The following is a 20,332-nucleotide window of genomic DNA, read 5'->3' as shown; positions in this document are numbered from 1 at the left end:
GATTATTTTTATAGTTTATATATGTAATGGATACGATAACACGTAAATTGTATTATGAAACATAAAGTATTGTTTCGTTATTGAGAGTGACTAATACGTTATAGAGAATGAATTGTCTAATGGGTTATATAGCAAACCAACCATTATTATGTAATGTTTACGTTATATAGAGTTTTTCGTTGTAAAGAGTTTCGTTATAAAGAGTTTTGACTGTATTATAATATACTTTCCAAAAATCACAAAACAACAACCCCGACACCATTTTTCTTTTGCTTTTTTTGGCAGTGTATGAGAAGTTAATCATAGTTATGGTGGGGAGGCTGCTATGTGTGTAGATCCCCCACTCCCCCCAGAGCTTTTTTTATGTTTAATGCCTAACTGACAAAGATTTAAGATTATCCATAACTAGATGTTATATCTTAGTTCATGCTAGTAGACTACATGATAAGCTAGCAGAATATTATACTTATATTACCTATGGGTAAACAAGTGTTTTTTCAATTTGCAGTGATTGTGATGATAATGAACTGATAACCACTTACACAATTCTTATAAATCAAACAATTGATACAATATTAATACAATTTTTAAGTGAAATGTAATTATGTACTGAATTATTAAAACAATAATAAAACCTCTTTAAGGGGGTGTTGGAGACAGAGCCCTCCACTTTGTTTTTATCCAACAAACTATATATCCCCCCCCCCTCATAACAAAATCATAACTAATACTGATATAACCACTGATACATATACTACATACACATACACCATAAATTGCAGTCCAAAATATGTTGTAAGTCAATGATTTATTATTTTTTATGCAGTCAACGTGTTAAATACAAAATAATGCAAGATTAAAATGGATATCTTACAATTCTTATTATTTTATCACACTGACCGTTTGGAGTTGATATAAACTAACAGTTTCTGGGGTTTTAGTTGATGGCATACTGACTTTTGAGTTGTCCCTGCTTAACAACTTCTGAGCTTTCTTTATCTATAATCCAGTTAGAAATATAACTCTTTTCATTGTTTACATAGTTAGAATAAAATTGAATGCAATATAATTACCAAGTTCTAGATCAGTTGATTTTATTACATTATGTCTACTGAGAGTATCAATAAAATTATATTTGCAGAATTTTTATCAAAGTAAACATCATAATCAAGATTTGTTTGATCAATCATTAAAAAAAATATATAGAAAATTAGATACTATTGTTATAAAATTCTTACACTACTATAATTATAATGTCATTAAATTTAAAAAATGTAAACAATAAAAAAATATTTGATTTACTTACCTTTCATTTAAACCATTCATATTAATAAATAATATAGATGAAGCTATTATTTTAAAACATTAACTCATATTTTTGTATTTGAGGATTTTTTTTGGTCCGTAATGTTTGCTGCAGTTATCATCTTCAGACTTTAAGTTAGAAAGTTTAGTATAAAGATTTGATTTTATAAAAAAAGCTATATTTTTATGAGATAAAACACCCAAAAATATAAGACACAAGGATGAAATATACAGATTTTATACATTTTTAGTTGTTCTTTATTCAGGTTTTAATTAGATATTGTCATTGGTGGATGATTGTCAGTGTTAATTAATCCTTTTTTACCATTTTGCTGGCTTTAAATAATAAATCTGGAATATCAACACATATCATTTATACTAACAATAACCAACTACAATAATACATCTTATAAAGGACCAATCTTATAAAATATTTGATTACATAGCATTTAATACACAGTAATCCTTATATATATAAAAGAACTGGCCTTTTTTATGTACCAATTTTGTGGTGTTGCTATTTAACTTTTTTCCATTTTTTTTTCACAGAATTGTTCCAAATACCTTCCTAAGTGTCACCCCGTCGCCCGATTTTCAAAATTTTGATTCTAAAGGGTTGAAATCTGTAAAAATAAATTAATCTATATAATAAAGGTATTTTAAATATATTATATAATTTTAAAGATAGGTAGCTTGTAAGTTTATAACAATAAAATGTTTCTAATTCAAATATATTATAATGTATGAGCTTAAAAATGAATTTGTGTTTGAATAACAATTTATTATGCATTTAAATTGTAAAATGTAAAATAAAAATACCATCTTAAGTATGGCTCCTGAATATATTCGTGGTGTTTATGAAGTAAAATCAAATAATATAACGGTTTGAAATGTTGCAGTTACTATCTATCGGTAGTATAAGTTCTAGTCACAATTTTTAAATGCACTGTTACTAAGAGTACTAACAGTCGTTGGTCACCTCAGTTGTATATTATTATTTATTAATTCTTACGATAAACAAATACAAATGTTTTTATAATATTATCTCTATGTATAAAGGAAAGTTACTTTAGCAATAATCAACGGAGAACCGAACCTATTTGAGTTATCGAATTGAAATTTTGAGAATGGATTTATATTTTATGTCAAGTTCCACTAAGAAAGAATCTTTCAAAATTTTGATTTTAAAGGGTTGAAATCGGCAAAAATAAATTGTTTACGTACAAACTGTATATCTAAATATATCTATATATTTTACAACACGGTGACCTGTGGGTTTCCATTGCGACATGCATCCATAACTTTTTGTCCGTCTAACTATGTGTTTGATCGGAGTTAAGATATGAACTGTTCTGAGAAGTAAGATTCTACAAACTATCTATATATTATATAATATATCTATGTATATAAAAATAAATTCCTATTTCACTTAGTCGAGGTATCACGCTTATTGGTCATCATTTAAAACAGATCCATCTATCTTCTATCTATGATATAAAACAGTAAATATATAATTTCTTAGTGCTCATTTCACAGTGGAATCAATTGGAAGATTAATGAATAATTTTATAGTAATTTTTTTTAAAAGTGTTTGTTCATCAGGTTAGTTTAAGCAATCATTCTTAAAATTTTAAACAAACTTAGTCACCCGCGGGCTGCCGCGCCATACAATATGTGTATAGGTATACAATTTGCATGTTTATTTTAATTAATAACTAATTTTCCCCGCAACTTCTTAATTTTTTAGCAGAACTTGGTATTTATTTTAATTTTTTAGTTGCCATTAAATATCGGGCAAATCAGGTTTAATAAAATTGAATTTTAGTAAATTGCCAAACAAGGTTAAACACGCTCATCGGCGTGTACACAATCAAAATAATGAACTATACAAATTATAATTATAACTATAGAATCATTTTTTAATAACAATATGTGTATAGAATCATTAGAATCATTTGTAAATATTATTACTATTATTTTTATTTTAATGGATTATTCAAAATTACCTAACCTCTATGGGGGTAAAAGACCTCCCGTCTTTTATATAGCTATATAATACACGGGCAACGCCGTGACAGGACAGATAGATTAACTAAATTATGTTTAAAAATATATCTTCATATTTTTAACTCTTTAGCTGCGTGATAACTGTATTCAATTATAACATTATGATTTATGAATAATTTTGAGTTCAACACATTTTCTTATAATGTTAGGATTTCTGGTGGTTGGTCATACATACATGTGCCTTTTGTTTTAAACCAACCAGTCAGAATTACTTTTATTGGGTTATCTTCAAAAAATTCAACAACCAAATAATGGGACACATCTTTATTTTACACTATAAGTATACAAAAACCCCTTCCGTCGTCTCAAACGCAAATGACTTATTAAAAATGCATAGTACTACTAAAAATTATAAAGCTAACTATTAAATACAATTACAATAAATAATTAACATAAAATTAAAGCATAATTATACATAAGCCACGACATTGGAGAATGTCTAGGCCCAAATTCGGAAAAAGAATTAACACAATAGACTTCTTCAAAAAATCACAAATTTACAAATTATTATAAGATAACTACACTAATATTACCATGTACATACCTATTTATAAGAGCCAATTGTTTCATTGTATAACTAATTTAATTCTTTTTTTTTTTGTAACGCTATTATTATCCATTAGGTCATGGATGTCGAAGCGGAAATTATTAATTTCAAGACCAATAAAAAATAAATAAAATAAATTTAAAAAACTTTATAATCCTAAGAAAATATACATAACATTTTATAGTAATTAAAATGCATGTAGGTACACAAAAACATTGAAATTGTCCTCAATTATTTCAAAAATTAAATGAAGATAGAGCATGCAATATTTTCACTACTTTTAAAAGACAATATCATATATTTTACATATTCAGTATTCTCTATGTCTATGGTGGAATATAATTCTGATAAATGTTTTATAAATAAATGTTTTTAATACCTAATTTAAGACTATTGATAAGACTTATATTTCAAAATGCTTAGCTAAAAAACTATATTTAAAAATATTTTTTTCTGTGGTGGTAGAATCACAACATCCATTAAAAACCTTAAACATTTTAAGATCTATTTGATCTGTGAAACATACATAACTGTCAGATGTAGGTATAATATTTGTTTTAATATTGTTTTTCAAAACTATCTTGAAATGTGGAATCGTTAAGTGCTCGAATCCTGAGAGTCGCGTATTTATTTAATATTTATTTCTGACATTTGACTTAAATGATCTTTAGACATTTTTACGTGTATATAGTAGGTAAACGTGTATGGTGAACCGCGGACAATTTAATGAACTCGAGTGCACATCTTGCATGTCAAATTGTCAATCATCTATTTCTGTGAGACCATGGAATGATATTTTATTTTAAACTTAGACGGATGACTTTAATTAAAATAATACGTTATAATACTCCGATTTTCATTCTGAAAAAGTATTCTTCATAATTTACCAGAGAACGACCAATGAATATTTAATAAGTTATTTTTATTTGATTAATTATTTTGACTTGTCATTTTAAAATTAAATATATTACAGTTCAGAGGACTAAAATAAAATATGGCTAGGTCATTCCCACGTAGTATTGTAATGCTATTGAGAATGAATGAAAAGCAAGATACTTAGATACTATAGATATTGACTATAAGATGTACCACTTTTAATAAATAGGTAGGATAATGTATTTGTCAGGATGCGCATTAATGACAAATTCAATAAAAAGTGAAATAACTAGCAATATAGCCTAATAGCTAGGTATAGGTATAGGTATTATTAAATGTTAATATTGTAAGTTGTTATAATATTTTTAAAAAGTTAATATTTTCTTTATTATATTATAGATATACCTGCTGATGCTGATGTGATGAAGAATACAAATTAAAGAAGAGGAGACGATTGTGAATGACGCATCCGTCTTCGTCAATCGACTTAATCACTGCCTGCCTGTCAAAAGGACAGCGAGCGAGGAGCATATTATATTGTATATGGATAGCTACAGCCTATAGCCCGTAACCGCCAACCGGGTAAATCAGTCGTTGTCAAATACTTATAAGTCCCATTACTTATATGACTCAATAATAATGAAATAAGTTTAATAAAGTAATATTGTTTTTATGAAATATGTTTTGTTGGCGCGACGTAGGTAACTATTAGATTTGTAATATTATATTTTTTTTTTAATCACTTGAATACTATCATAATAACATAACTTAACGTACAATGGAATCGTCGATAAATAATAATTCCGTTCAAAATCTGAATCATCAAAAAATACATCTCCACAATAACGAGCAAATCGAAAAAAACCGATATATTCTAGAAAAATATCTCAAATGTGCACTGTTTTGTGGAAAGAATAGCCGCCCGCTGAAGGATTGTGGTGCCAATAATACAACGACCCACGAAAATAACTATGCCGTATTCTCAGGCGCTATTGAACTATGCAAAGGTTGTGACATAAGTCTGCATTGCTATTTGGAAAACTCGACTAGCGTAAATTGGACATCGATGACAATCCACAACGATTTATTGAATTGCATACTCCTTGTAGCCCGGCAGAAAATTTTATCGGAAATTGAAATGGTGCCATTCATTTCAATAATTGTTGACGGGACCACTCATGTTTCAAGCACCGTACATTTGGTCGTACTTCTCCGCTATGAATTAAAAGGTAAGCCCGTCGAACGTTTCTGGGGCTTTTTCAACGCTGCCAACGGAACCGGCGACCCAACCAACATAACGACAGAATCATTGACACAGACAATATTGTCCGAAATGAACACGATCTTAAAAGGCGCAACGTACAAAGTAGTAGCTCAATCGTACGGCGGTGCAGCGGTAATAAGTAAAGTAAACGCTGGAGTTAAGAAAATGTACCCGTATGCGTACAATGTGCATTGCCACACGCACCAGTTGGACATTGAAATGACTCAGTCGATTTCTGGTGACAGAGAAGTCCAAATGTTCTTTTCGGATTTGTCGGACATAACTCAATTCTTTTTGAATTCGCCGCAAAGGGTTGCCGTGCTAGACGGAATAGTGGGCAAACGGCCATCGCAGACTGGATGCAATTTCACCAGGTTGGGTGGCACTCTGGACACGGTCTACGTGTATCGAAGTGAGATGATGCAGTGTATGGACATCATAATAGAAACATCTCAACAGACGTCAATAATTAAACAGGCGGGATCGATAAACCGTTTACTGAGCGATTCGGTGTTTGTACAGTGGTCGGCGGTCTTCTATGAAATAATGCCAAACATCCACAGTCTCCACGACAGTGTGCAAACCGCCGCATTGGACGGCTCTGCTGACGAACGTATACCGATTTTGGTTCAACAGTTCGAAAAAAATATATCAAACGTACGTAATCGGGTTCCTGATATTATTGAATTGGCTTCGAACTTGCCGGACGTGGACGTTAAAAGAAAAAATTTAGACGAGCATTACAATAATCTTAGTATCCATGACTACGAGCTCAATGAATCTCGAAAAAAATTGGCAGTTGAAATTTGTAATATTTTAATTGACACAACTAAAGATCGCTTAAAGTTCACTAAACATTTGTCCGCCGTTAAGCTATTTCAGTCTGAAAAATACCCCGTTTATAAGGAAAAATTTCCAATTAAATTACTTCAGTGTACGTTTCATTGTTACCCATTTTTCGATAAAGATAGATTGAGAACTGAACTAGTAGTCATGTATTATAGAGATGAATTTCGTTCTTTATCTGGTATTATTCCAACATATCAATATATGCTGAAGAATAATATGATTGATACTTTTAAAGAAGTTATTTTGCTTTTAAGACTATTAATAACAGTTCCTCCAATGACCACTGGACAGGAAAACAGTTTTTCAACTTTAAGAAGCATTAAGACGTGCCTAGATAACACTTTGGTTGAAGAAATATTAAATGCTCTTACGATGATAAAAATTGAAAATAAAATGATTTTGGATGATATTAATTTTAGTAAAAATGTAATAAATATGTTTAGTGAAAAACCTGGTAGATGTTTAGATTTTAAATATAAAACCTAGTAGGTATGTATAATATAATTCATTTTTAATTTTGTCTAATTTAAAATTGTACTTAAGAGACGTTTACCACGATAATGTACTCATATGAATCATTATGCATTATTGTACGATGTACTATTTAAATATTATATGATTGATTTTTAATTATTGTTTTGCAGATCCCTTCAATTTTTTTTCCTACATTGAATTAATAGTCAATTCTAAGTATAATTATATTAATATAGGTATATACTTGTACTGATGATTATTACTTTCGCCATAGATAATATATATAATTTATTCTCATAACATAGTTTGTTTATAAGTAAGTACAGGGTGGGCCACGGGTTTATCGTTCGCACTACTTTGACGTTTAACATTTTGACGTTAAATTGTTTGCAATTCAATGTTTTGAAGGCCTCTCAAGTATATATTAAAATAATTAAAACTGTGTTTCTTTTTAAACTATACAATACTATAATACGACAGAAATAATTTTCCAAAAATATGGATTAAATACATGGTTACTCTTACTGTGACTATAGCAATGTCTATACCTAATTGGTTAATTATGATACTTGAAAATAATTTGTATATTTTTGATTAATAGGTCCTTGAATATAATTTCAAAGTAGTAGTTATTAAGTAACATATACTACAACTTCATTATTAATTGTTTGGTGATTGGTCTATAAACAATACGTTACACTTAACATTAAGTGCATATTTTTCGAGGCGGAGATATATATATATATATTATGGACATTTTTTAATATAACAACATAATTATATACATTTATACCTATTATATATGTATGTGTAAATAATGTATTGTGTATTTGTATATACCTACTAATTAGGTATTACAATTACAGCAACCAATATTAACTAATATATTATACTGTATACCATATCGTAATCCACCCAAAATTACAAAAATAATAAAATAATATATATATATATATAAATAGTTTAATAGTGTATATATTTTAGTAGGTACCTACACTCTTGTATTTCGAAGTCTATAAAAATATTATTCATGTGGTTACTTAAACTTTTAAGTAGGTACCTAATTATTTTATTATATTGAATAAACACACAATGAAATTTTCAAATGCAATTTTTAGTCAAAAATTAATATTCATATATTATTAGGCACTATATTCTAATGTCTAATAATAAATTAAACTACATTGATACTAATGTACAGGGCTCGTAAGTTCATGCATTTGCATGTGTTTTTTGCTACACAGAAAAATATGCTAACCGAGATACAAATCCGTTTCATAACAATAGTAATAATAATATGAAGTTTAATAGTGCATGTTTTTGCATGTTTTGGGTGTAAAAAGGCATATTTAGCATATAATCGTTTTTTTTTTAGAGTTTATAGCGCATATTATTTCATAAAAAAATTGTTTAGAAAAATATTTTAAATGTTTCTTGTTTCTTATTTACTTTCCCGTTTACTGAATTATAGTGTTTTGATTTATTTTTATTTTCGTGTGACTACTTACTTTTCTAGTATTTCCCTATTTAGATTTTATGTTTTTTACTTAGTACCGCGGAAACAATTTTATAGCTACCACTACCATCCTCCGCCGTGTATTATAGTCCCTCATCGAAACGATACCTGTACAATGTTTCTTACCAATCCGCATCTACAATTTTGTACACTGGTACATTATAGTTTTCTTGCACACGCCAGTCGCCGATGAGTTGTTTAACTGTACGAGTCGTGAAATTGTCAAATAACTAATATTTCATTCCAAATATTTTCATTGTAGGTGCAGGATAATGGTGTACAAAAATTAGTCAAAAAATGACTACCTAATTAAGATTAATAAAGATGACAAATCCATATGATTATATGCACTTCACAAGTAAAAATTAAAAGGAATAAAATACTTTTAAAATTAATGGATATATTCTTATTAATTTAAAATTTGCTCTTAAATATTTTACATAATGCATATTTTGAGTGCATAATTTAAAAATGTAAGGGCATTTAAATGCTAAATTTCGAACTTTTTAGTGCATGAATGCATGCTTATTTGTGCTTTTTTTAGTGCATGAACTTACGAGCCCTGCAGTAATGTAACATCAACAAATGATAATATACCTATATATTATACTTCGTAATATAATATATATTATATATAATAGGCTAATACCTAACTAATTTTTTTTTGTGATGTTGCAATGATGAGTTTTATATCATAATTTAGTTTAAATTTAACACATCCATAGGGTGACACCTTTAAAGACATATAGTATAAACCATTAAACCCATAGGCTTAATCTGGGGGGGGGGGGCAAGGAAGGGAAATTTCCTCTTAGATATTTAACTGAGGGACATTAGTGTATTTTTGACCCCTCTGTCATAATAAGTTAAAATTTAATCTATAACTGTTTTATTTAAGCTGTTCTTGTGAGTACGTACATGTAAGTTTTCTATTTGTGTATTTTAGATGATGAGTAGAGCGATGGATGTATTGATTTTACAATGATGTGTGTTTTTTAATTTTTTTTTTGTGTCCGTCATTATGTTTTGGTGGCAGTAAAAATGCTTCGGTTTTCTTCAACAGCAACTTTTCTGGTAGGAAAGTGAATCTACTTTATTAGTACTTTGGGGAATGAAAAGTAAAAAATGTCCAATACTATGCAAAAGCGGAAAGAAAAACAAATAAAAAATTAAGGAAGAACTGGAATTTTTAGTCTAACCTTAACCGAAACTCGGTTTTCAACAAATGTTGGTTTTTTTTATTTACTTATTTATTTATTATAATCAACGCCAGACGGCTTTTACAAAATTATACAAATAAGAAAAACGTAGATAACAGATAATGACATGATATTATTATAGCAACCTATAAGATGCTTTACATGTACTTATTATATTACATTTAAAAAAAACAAAACAAACGTGGTCTTTTTCCTCCCCCCCCCCTTTATTTTTGACGTAACTAAAAAAAATATAGTAAATACATTAAATTTTCACTGAATGTTTATATCCGTGTTGTATATACAGTATACACCATCATACAATTTTCAAAATATTTTGATTCGTGTTAAACTCTTTATAGGCATATGCAATTTTCGATTATTATTCATTGTTTTAACTGATGTATTGGTAAATTGTTATAATTTTTAATATATATATTGTATAATAAACTGTTTGTATTAATGTCAGTATTAATTGATTTCTTTCATTCAAAATTCAACGGATTTCAAAGTTGTTTTTTTTTTCTTGTATCATAAATAAATTTCTCTACGAAACAAATTGTTTCGAAATTTAAAATAAATCATTTTAGGCGTGTTTTGATTTTTTTTTAATCATATTTAAAAGAAGGTTATAAGTCATATATTATACTTACAAAAAATTAGTATATGCATATTATTTCAAATTAGATCTAGGTAGATACTGACTTTCCAATTAATTGGTAGGTACTGTATAAAATACAATGCACTCACAGTTTTTAAATTACAAACAAAACAAAATATATTAAACACAGATTATTTATTAATATTTGATCGGTATTTAATTGTAAGTAGGTANAAAATTATAACAATTTACCAATACATCAGTTAAAAATACATAAAATATTTAATGATTCTATTTATTATAATAAGTACCTAATACAAACCTTGGAATAATAAAAAAAATGTCTGTTAAATGCACATTAATATTTGTACTTTTACTGTAGTTTTACACATATGACATATTTATTATTAAGTGTAACACTTCAGTGTTGTAACAAACGAAATTTATAAATTTATTGAAAGACTGAAAGAGTATAACTTTTGTGGATTTGTATTTTGTAGACAGTGCATTGAGTTCCTAAGTTGTCTTTATTAATAGTTTTCGAAAAATTGTACTAAAAAAAACAAATGAGTACATTGTTATAAACAACAGTTATTAATTTTTTTTAAATTAATTTCTATGCTATCAAATAATACCTACAAAAATTTAGTCCATCAAATTAGTAATTATCATTTTATGATTATAAATGTAATCAATAGCTTTTAAGTCCGCTTGAGGCCGTACAAAAACTTATACTTGTTCGTGTGCTATAAGTGAAAACAAAACAAAATATGTCAGTCTTATCAATGATTTTAATTGATTTAGCATTAAAAATTAATGTGCACATGATTTTAATATTTTATGAACTCAGTGATGGTTCAAAGACGTATTTGAATCACATTATTCAATCATTTTTTAGGTGTAATAAATACATTTATAAGTCTAGAGCAAAACAGTTTGAGCCCTCATTATAAAAATAACTATGCAATAATAAGCGACTATTGAGAAGTCTTAAACGTAATTGTATCTTAGTTTTTGAATTTATTTTTTAGACATTTAAAATTCTTCTTTAGCTAATTAATAATAATAATTTTATAACAATCGATAAAAATTACTAATGTTTTATGAAGGTACTAAAAAATTTACAAACGGTATCTAAGTATCTCGGTATAGATTTAGGCTGACTACAGAATGGGGCTCATATCCAGTGATGTAGCTAAATTATAATAAGTTAAACCAGTGAGCGATAGAGAAGAATAGGTAGTGAAGAATACATTAAGGGAACCAAATTTTAATTTTTAAGCACAGCCGGGGTCTAATAATTGCGGCACTGTTTTTAAAGACAACAAAATTATCATTCTTTCTCTATTGTTAGTTGAATATAATATAGTAAATAATAATATAATATCACTATAACTATAGTGTAAAATATAATATATATATATATATATACGCATATATTAAAATCATTAAAATCTTCTTTTGGCCCGAAAATCAGCTTGGTCGGACTATCTGCCGAACGCCCCCCTCCCAANTATATATATATACGCATATATTAAAATCATTAAAATCTTCTTTTGGCCCGAAAATCAGCTTGGTCGGACTATCTGCCGAACGCCCCCCTCCCAAACAAAAATAAATAAATAAATAAATGAAAAAAATAAATAAAATGTAAAAAATAAAAAATATTAAAAATATTGAAAAATAAAAATAAATATTATTTAAAGTATTATTTTGATATTAATTTCAAATTACAACAAAATAATATGAATCATTATCATATTCATGGTTATTTAATATGTAATTTCGTCCGCATTTGAACTAACTAAAAAAAACTTTGTTAATATGTTTTAGATTTTTTTTTGCAGAATTAACTACTTGTGTGCAATTTTGTTTTTAAATTTTCGATTCTTAGCTATAAAAGTTGAACATTTTATAAATATTTAACTATAAAATAATATATGCACGTTTTCAATTTGATAAATGTTGTCAACATTTGAACTTTAAATGCTTATAAAACAAAATCGTGCTTATTTATTTGTAATATTTTTCAACTATAATATTGTAATAATATATCATGAGTCTTGTACTAAATTTTCATGTTTTTTGACCCAACAAATAAAAATTATATTGATAAAATAAACACGATGGAAATTTCAAGTGTCTACGGTAAAAGTAAAAAAATATTTAAAAACACATCATTGTAAAATCAATACATTCTCGCTCCGCTGTAAATCTAAAATGATAACTTATAAGCAAAACCAAATTTCGAAAAAAAGGTTTCATTTTTTTTGGTGTAAGAAAATATAATAAAAACTGTAAATTCCTTACATTTTTACCCAATATTTGTATTAGCTCTTCAATAGTATATGATAGGGATAACGCTTTTGAAATATCTTCACTATTTTTTAGTTATTATTTATAGCCTTGAGAAATTTTTTTTTTGGTAAACGAAGTATTATCGATAAAAACATTTTCACTTTAATAACTGGTTGCGGGTTTGTTTGTGTGCACTCTGCTTATTTATCAATCACGGTTATCTGATAACCGTGGTACTTGATATTAAAATTGACAATTATTATTTATTTTTTAATAGATACTTAGGTACAATAGTTTTAAAAATTAGTTACCCACTTACAATTCAATACCGATCAAATATTAATAAATAATCTGTTTTTAATATATTTTGTTTTGTTTGTAATTTAAAAACTGTGAGTGCATTGTATTTTATACAGTACCTACCAATTAATTTGAAAGTCAGTATCTACCTAGATCTAATTTGAAATAATATGCATATACTAATTTTTTGTAAGTATAATATATGACTTATAACCTTCTTTTAAATATGATTAAAAAAAAATCAAAACACGCCTAAAATGATTTATTTTAAATTTCGAAACAATTTGTTTCGTAGAGAAATTTATTTATGATATAAGAAAAAAAAAACAACTTTGAAATCCGTTGAATTTTGAATGAATGAAATCAATTAATATTTTCAAAAATATAGTTTAATATTAAAAAAATTACTTAAGCGTGTTTTTTTTTACTTTTCACACTTAAATAAGTAGCAACTAATGCTAATAATTCAATAGGTTATAAAGAACACATCATTACTTGTAAAAGTTGTGGGTAATATTTTTTATTCGGGATAACTTATATTATTATGATCTTTGTAATATTAATTAAATTATTTAAAAAATAGTTGTACCCAACCTATACTCTATAAGCTGTGAAGAGTTTCAATTTTTGTTTATAATAAATTAGGTATTGGAAAATAAATAGGCATTTATTTTAGATAGAGTCGACGACGGACAAGTGACAACAAAGGTGGGTTGTGATTTTACTATAATTAAACTAACATATAAATATATAATAATATTTATTATGTATATTATTTATCAGTGGTTATATTATTTGTTAATAGTAAGTACAGTAAAACCTGTCTTGTGCGGAATTGCACGGGACCAATAAAAATTTCCGTTTTAGGCAGGTTTCCATGCAACTGAATAAAAAGGAAAATTCCGTAATATAGAGTTATAATATTCTGCACGATTAAGGTTGTAACATTTTCCGGCCAATAAAAAAAATATCATAGGTATTTACTAGGCCTAAACTTAAACAAATCTTTGAAGACATCATGAGAGCAATTACAACGATACGAAACGACAGGTAAACTATGACTTCGGTGACAATAATATAAGCACTGATGTGTAGATTCAAGACAAAATGTACTTATCTGTCGATAAGTATTAATCGCTGATCTTAATAATTGTTTAGTATCGAAATAAATGTGGGTATCAAAAATATTTTTGTTCATTTTATGATGTGTTTTTCAGTATATATGAGGTGTACCTATATATGATTTGCGGGACCGACCAATAAATAACTTTCCGTTTTACGTTAGGCAGGTTCCGTTTTATCAAGGGTGTAATCCTATTAATTAATTAATTCATTTTTTTTTTATTTAAACTTTGTTATAACAATTAGTTTCAACAATTATTTAATATAATATAGTAGTTATATACAAGAAAAGAAAAGAAAAGAAAAAAAACAATACAACTAAATTAAAAAGCCAGTATATGGTTAAAGAAAGATAATATATTTAATATGATAATTTTTTGTTTATTTGAGAAAATATATTTTATAATATCGAAAGGGATATTTGAGGTGTTCAAAAGGAATCCTATGTTAAATTNACTTATAAATTATTATTTGTTAAATATTACTTGTTTAATTAAAATTAAACGCACAATATTTGTAAGTCTTAATTGTAATTTCATTAAGGTACCATAAATATATCCAAATTAATAATAAGTAGGTATCTTATGCGATATTTATTAACAAAATATAATAATCATACAAACAGTTTATTATACAATATATATATTAAAAATTATAACAATTTACCAATACATAAGTTAAAAATACATAAAATATTTTATGATTCTATTCTATTTTTGTTAATAGTAAGTACAGTAAAACCTGTCTTGTGCGAAATTGCACGGGACCAATAAAAATTTCCGTTTTAGGCAGGTTTCCATGCAACTGAATAAAAAGGAAAATTCCGTAATATAGAGTTATAATATTCTGCACGATTAAGGTTGTAACATTTTCCGGCCAATAAAAAAAATATCATAGGTATTTACTAGGCCTAAACTTAAACAAATCTTTGAAGACATCATGAGAGCAATTACAACGATACGAAACGACAGGTAAACTATGACTTCGGTGACAATAATATAAGCACTGATGTGTAGATTCAAGACAAAATGTACTTATCTGTCGATAAGTATTAATCGCTGATCTTAATAATTGTTTAGTATCGAAATAAATGTGGGTATCAAAAATATTTTTGTTCATTTTATGATGTGTTTTTCAGTATATATGAGGTGTACCTATATATGATTTGCGGGACCGACCAATAAATAACTTTCCGTTTTACGTTAGGCAGGTTCCGTTTTATCAAGGGTGTAATCCTATTAATTAATTAATTCATTTTTTTTTTATTTAAACTTTGTTATAACAATTAGTTTCAACAATTATTTAATATAATATAGTAGTTATATACAAGAAAAGAAAAGAAAAGAAAAAAAACAATACAACTAAATTAAAAAGCCAGTATATGGTTAAAGAAAGATAATATATTTAATATGATAATTTTTTGTTTATTTGAGAAAATATATTTTATAATATCGAAAGGGATATTTGAGGTGTTCAAAAGGAATCCTATGTTAAATTATAGAAATCTGCCGGGACCATAATAAATTTCCGCACAGAAAAGGATTCCGTCTTATCAAGGGTTTGGATAAGGTAGGTTTCAATGTACTTACCAAATTATTGTTTTATTATGCGCATTAATAATTACAGCGATAGGTAGTACATTTTATAGTGATCAAACTTCAAACGGGTAAAATTATAGAATAGGAACATATTATTTGCATCGATAATAGTGATTGGGGGGGGAGGGGGGGGCGGGCATAATTAAGTATCGGTTCAGGGCAGTTTAGCACACCCATTACAATGGCCTATACTCAATGACGATGTACATGCTTTGACAGTTCAATACCTACTATACAGCAGAAAGAGTTCCCCGGTTTTTTATTACTTATGTTATTAATGACTTATTCAAAACAAGAATTAAACGTCTACAAGTAACGAGTCATCAAATAGCTGCGAACCATTAGGCGGGTGTGTAAGCATAATCGTTGTTTAATTATTGAATTCAAATATAACAAATAACAATATTTGTCGGTTGTCGAACATTTAGATCGTGGGAAACTATTTGAATGATTATCCTCGGCAGACGAATTAGACAAATGTAAATTCCTAAACGAGAATGTCGAGAACTAGCAGGTAAAAAAATACGGTATATTATGTCAGTTCCTATACGCGATAAGAAAAAATTGCATAATATTATATACGTTCTCAAGTGGTAAAAAAAAGTCAAGTATGTCAGTTTCCTAAGTATAAAAATGAGATATGTAAAAACTTACATGGTAAAAAAAGGTGCGCGTGTCCCTGCACGGGACAGAGCAGAAAACATATTATTATTTATAGGCATGATTATATTTTATAAACTTATACAGTATATGAAATAAAGTATAATTGTTTGTAACAAATATTAAAATGTATTTGAACCATATAAAATACAAACATTTTTTTTTTAAATTATAAAATATTTATTAAAACGTGTGAAAATGCATTAATGTATGTTATGATATTTTTTGTTTATTTGAGAAAATATATTTTATAATATCGAAAGGGATATTTGAGGTGTTCAAAAGGAATCCTATGTTAAATTTTAGAAATCTGCCGGGACCATAATAAATTTCCGCACAGAAAAGGATTCCGTCTTATCAAGGGTTTGGATATGGTAGGTTTCACTGTACTTACCAAATTATTGTTTTATTATGCGCATTAATATTTACATCGATAGTACATTTTATAGTGATCAAACTTCAAACGGGTAAAATTATAGAATAGGAACATATTATTTTCATCGATAATAGCGATTAGGGGGGGGGCATAATTAAGTATCGGTTCAGGGTAGTTTAGCACACCCATTATAATGGCCTATACTCAATGACGATGTACATGCTTTGACAGTTCAATACCTACTATACAGCAGAAAGAGTTCCCCGGTTTTTGATTATTAATGTTATTAATGACTTATTCAAAACAAGAATTCCACGTCTACAAGTGACGAGTCATCAAATAGCTGCGAACCATTAGCCGGGTATGTAAGCATAATCGTTGTTTAATTATTGAATTCAAATATAACAAATAACAATATTTGTCGGTTGTCGAACATTTAGATGGTGGGAAACTATTTGAATGATTATCCTCGGCAGACGAATTAGACAAATGTAAATTCCTAAACGAGAATGTCGAGAACTAGCCGGTAAAAAAGTACGGTATATTATGTCAGTTCCTATACGCGATAAGAAAAAATTGCATAATATTATATACGTTCTCGAGTGGTAAAAAAAAGTCAAGTATGTCAGTTTCCTAAATATAAAAATGAGATAATATGTAAAAACTTACATGGTAAAAAAAGGTGCGCGTGTAAGTCCCTGCACGGGACAGAGCAGAAAACATATTATTATATATAGGCATGATTATATTTTATAAACTTATACAGTATATGAAATAAAGTATAATTGTTAATTGTTTGTAACAAATATTAAAATGTATTTGAACCATATAAAACACAAACATTTTTTTTTTTAAATTATGAAATATTTTATTAAAACGTGTGAAAATGCATTAATGTATGTTATGATATTTTTAACTTATAACAGTATATACAATATTGAATTTCGAAAGGGATATTTGAGGTGTTCAAAAGGAATCCTATGTTAAATTATAGAAATCTGCCGGGACCATAATAAATTTCCGCACAGAAAAGGATTCCNCTATTTTTGTTAATAGTAAGTACAGTAAAACCTGTCTTGTGCGAAATTGCACGGGACCAATAAAAATTTCCGTTTTAGGCAGGTTTCCATGCAACTGAATAAAAAGGAAAATTCCGTAATATAGAGTTATAATATTCTGCACGATTAAGGTTGTAACATTTTCCGGCCAATAAAAAAAATATCATAGGTATTTACTAGGCCTAAACTTAAACAAATCTTTGAAGACATCATGAGAGCAATTACAACGATACGAAACGACAGGTAAACTATGACTTCGGTGACAATAATATAAGCACTGATGTGTAGATTCAAGACAAAATGTACTTATCTGTCGATAAGTATTAATCGCTGATCTTAATAATTGTTTAGTATCGAAATAAATGTGGGTATCAAAAATATTTTTGTTCATTTTATGATGTGTTTTTCAGTATATATGAGGTGTACCTATATATGATTTGCGGGACCGACCAATAAATAACTTTCCGTTTTACGTTAGGCAGGTTCCGTTTTATCAAGGGTGTAATCCTATTAATTAATTAATTCATTTTTTTTTTATTTAAACTTTGTTATAACAATTAGTTTCAACAATTATTTAATATAATATAGTAGTTATATACAAGAAAAGAAAAGAAAAGAAAAAAAACAATACAACTAAATTAAAAAGCCAGTATATGGTTAAAGAAAGATAATATATTTAATATGATAATTTTTTGTTTATTTGAGAAAATATATTTTATAATATCGAAAGGGATATTTGAGGTGTTCAAAAGGAATCCTATGTTAAATTATAGAAATCTGCCGGGACCATAATAAATTTCCGCACAGAAAAGGATTCCGTCTTATCAAGGGTTTGGATAAGGTAGGTTTCAATGTACTTACCAAATTATTGTTTTATTATGCGCATTAATAATTACAGCGATAGGTAGTACATTTTATAGTGATCAAACTTCAAACGGGTAAAATTATAGAATAGGAACATATTATTTGCATCGATAATAGTGATTGGGGGGGGAGGGGGGGGCGGGCATAATCAAGTATCGGTTCAGGGCAGTTTAGCACACCCATTACAATGGCCTATACTCAATGACGATGTACATGCTTTGACAGTTCAATACCTACTATACAGCAGAAAGAGTTCCCCGGTTTTTTATTACTTATGTTATTAATGACTTATTCAAAACAAGAATTAAACGTCTACAAGTAACGAGTCATCAAATAGCTGCGAACCATTAGGCGGGTGTGTAAGCATAATCGTTGTTTAATTATTGAATTCAAATATAACAAATAACAATATTTGTCGGTTGTCGAACATTTAGATCGTGGGAAACTATTTGAATGATTATCCTCGGCAGACGAATTAGACAAATGTAAATTCCTAAACGAGAATGTCGAGAACTAGCAGGTAAAAAAATACGGTATATTATGTCAGTTCCTATACGCGATAAGAAAAAATTGCATAATATTATATACGTTCTCAAGTGGTAAAAAAAAGTCAAGTATGTCAGTTTCCTAAGTATAAAAATGAGATATGTAAAAACTTACATGGTAAAAAAAGGTGCGCGTGTCCCTGCACGGGACAGAGCAGAAAACATATTATTATTTATAGGCATGATTATATTTTATAAACTTATACAGTATATGAAATAAAGTATAATTGTTTGTAACAAATATTAAAATGTATTTGAACCATATAAAATACAAACATTTTTTTTTTAAATTATAAAATATTTTATTAAAACGTGTGAAAATGCATTAATGTATGTTATGATATTTTTAACTTATAACAGTATATACAATATTGAATTATAAAATGTGTGAAAATAAAATATAATAACTAGGGCTGTGAATTTGTAGGGAAATGCCTTTTTTTTTTTTTTGGTAATGCGAAAAGTACCTTTGTAAGTATATAATTTGAATTATGTCATTACGAATTCATTTATGCAATTTTTATTTTGCATTTTTTGACATTTTCGATTGCTTAGGCCATTTTGTGCATTTTTAAGTCGTATTTTCTTTTTTTAGTTCATTTTCCAGTATTTTTAATCAAATTCCGTCAATTGACTCAAAAATGTTTGAAAAAATAAATTTGTTTTTGCACACAGGCTGCATATACGTCGATAAAATAAGGCAACTATATAGATAACTACATAAGTTATTTGTAAGTTATTTATTTCTAAAAAATTTTTAAAAAATGTTTCAGGTGAATAGCTTTAAGTATAGAAAATTCATATTCAAATATT

At 27.6% G+C, this 20,332-nt stretch overlaps 1 protein-coding gene across 1 annotated transcript in view; it reads left to right on the top strand.

Moving 5' to 3' along the window:
• Positions 1–7,394, top strand: part of LOC111036406 — a 10,289-nt gene extending 2,895 nt beyond the window's left edge. Inside the window, exon 3 of the mRNA XM_022318422.1 lies at positions 5,195–7,394. Coding sequence (XP_022174114.1) covers positions 5,574–7,394 — 1,821 coding nt within the window. The 5' untranslated portion in view covers positions 5,195–5,573. The remainder of the gene's footprint in view (positions 1–5,194) is intronic.
• Positions 7,395–20,332: the final 12,938 nt, after the last annotated feature.

This window comes from Myzus persicae, unplaced genomic scaffold (genome assembly GCF_001856785.1).
Source record: "Myzus persicae strain clone G006 unplaced genomic scaffold, MPER_G0061.0, whole genome shotgun sequence".
Taxonomy (NCBI): Eukaryota; Metazoa; Arthropoda; class Insecta; order Hemiptera; family Aphididae; genus Myzus; species Myzus persicae.
Note: the sequence above shows the minus strand (reverse complement) of the source record. Positions and strands in the feature narration are given on the sequence as shown.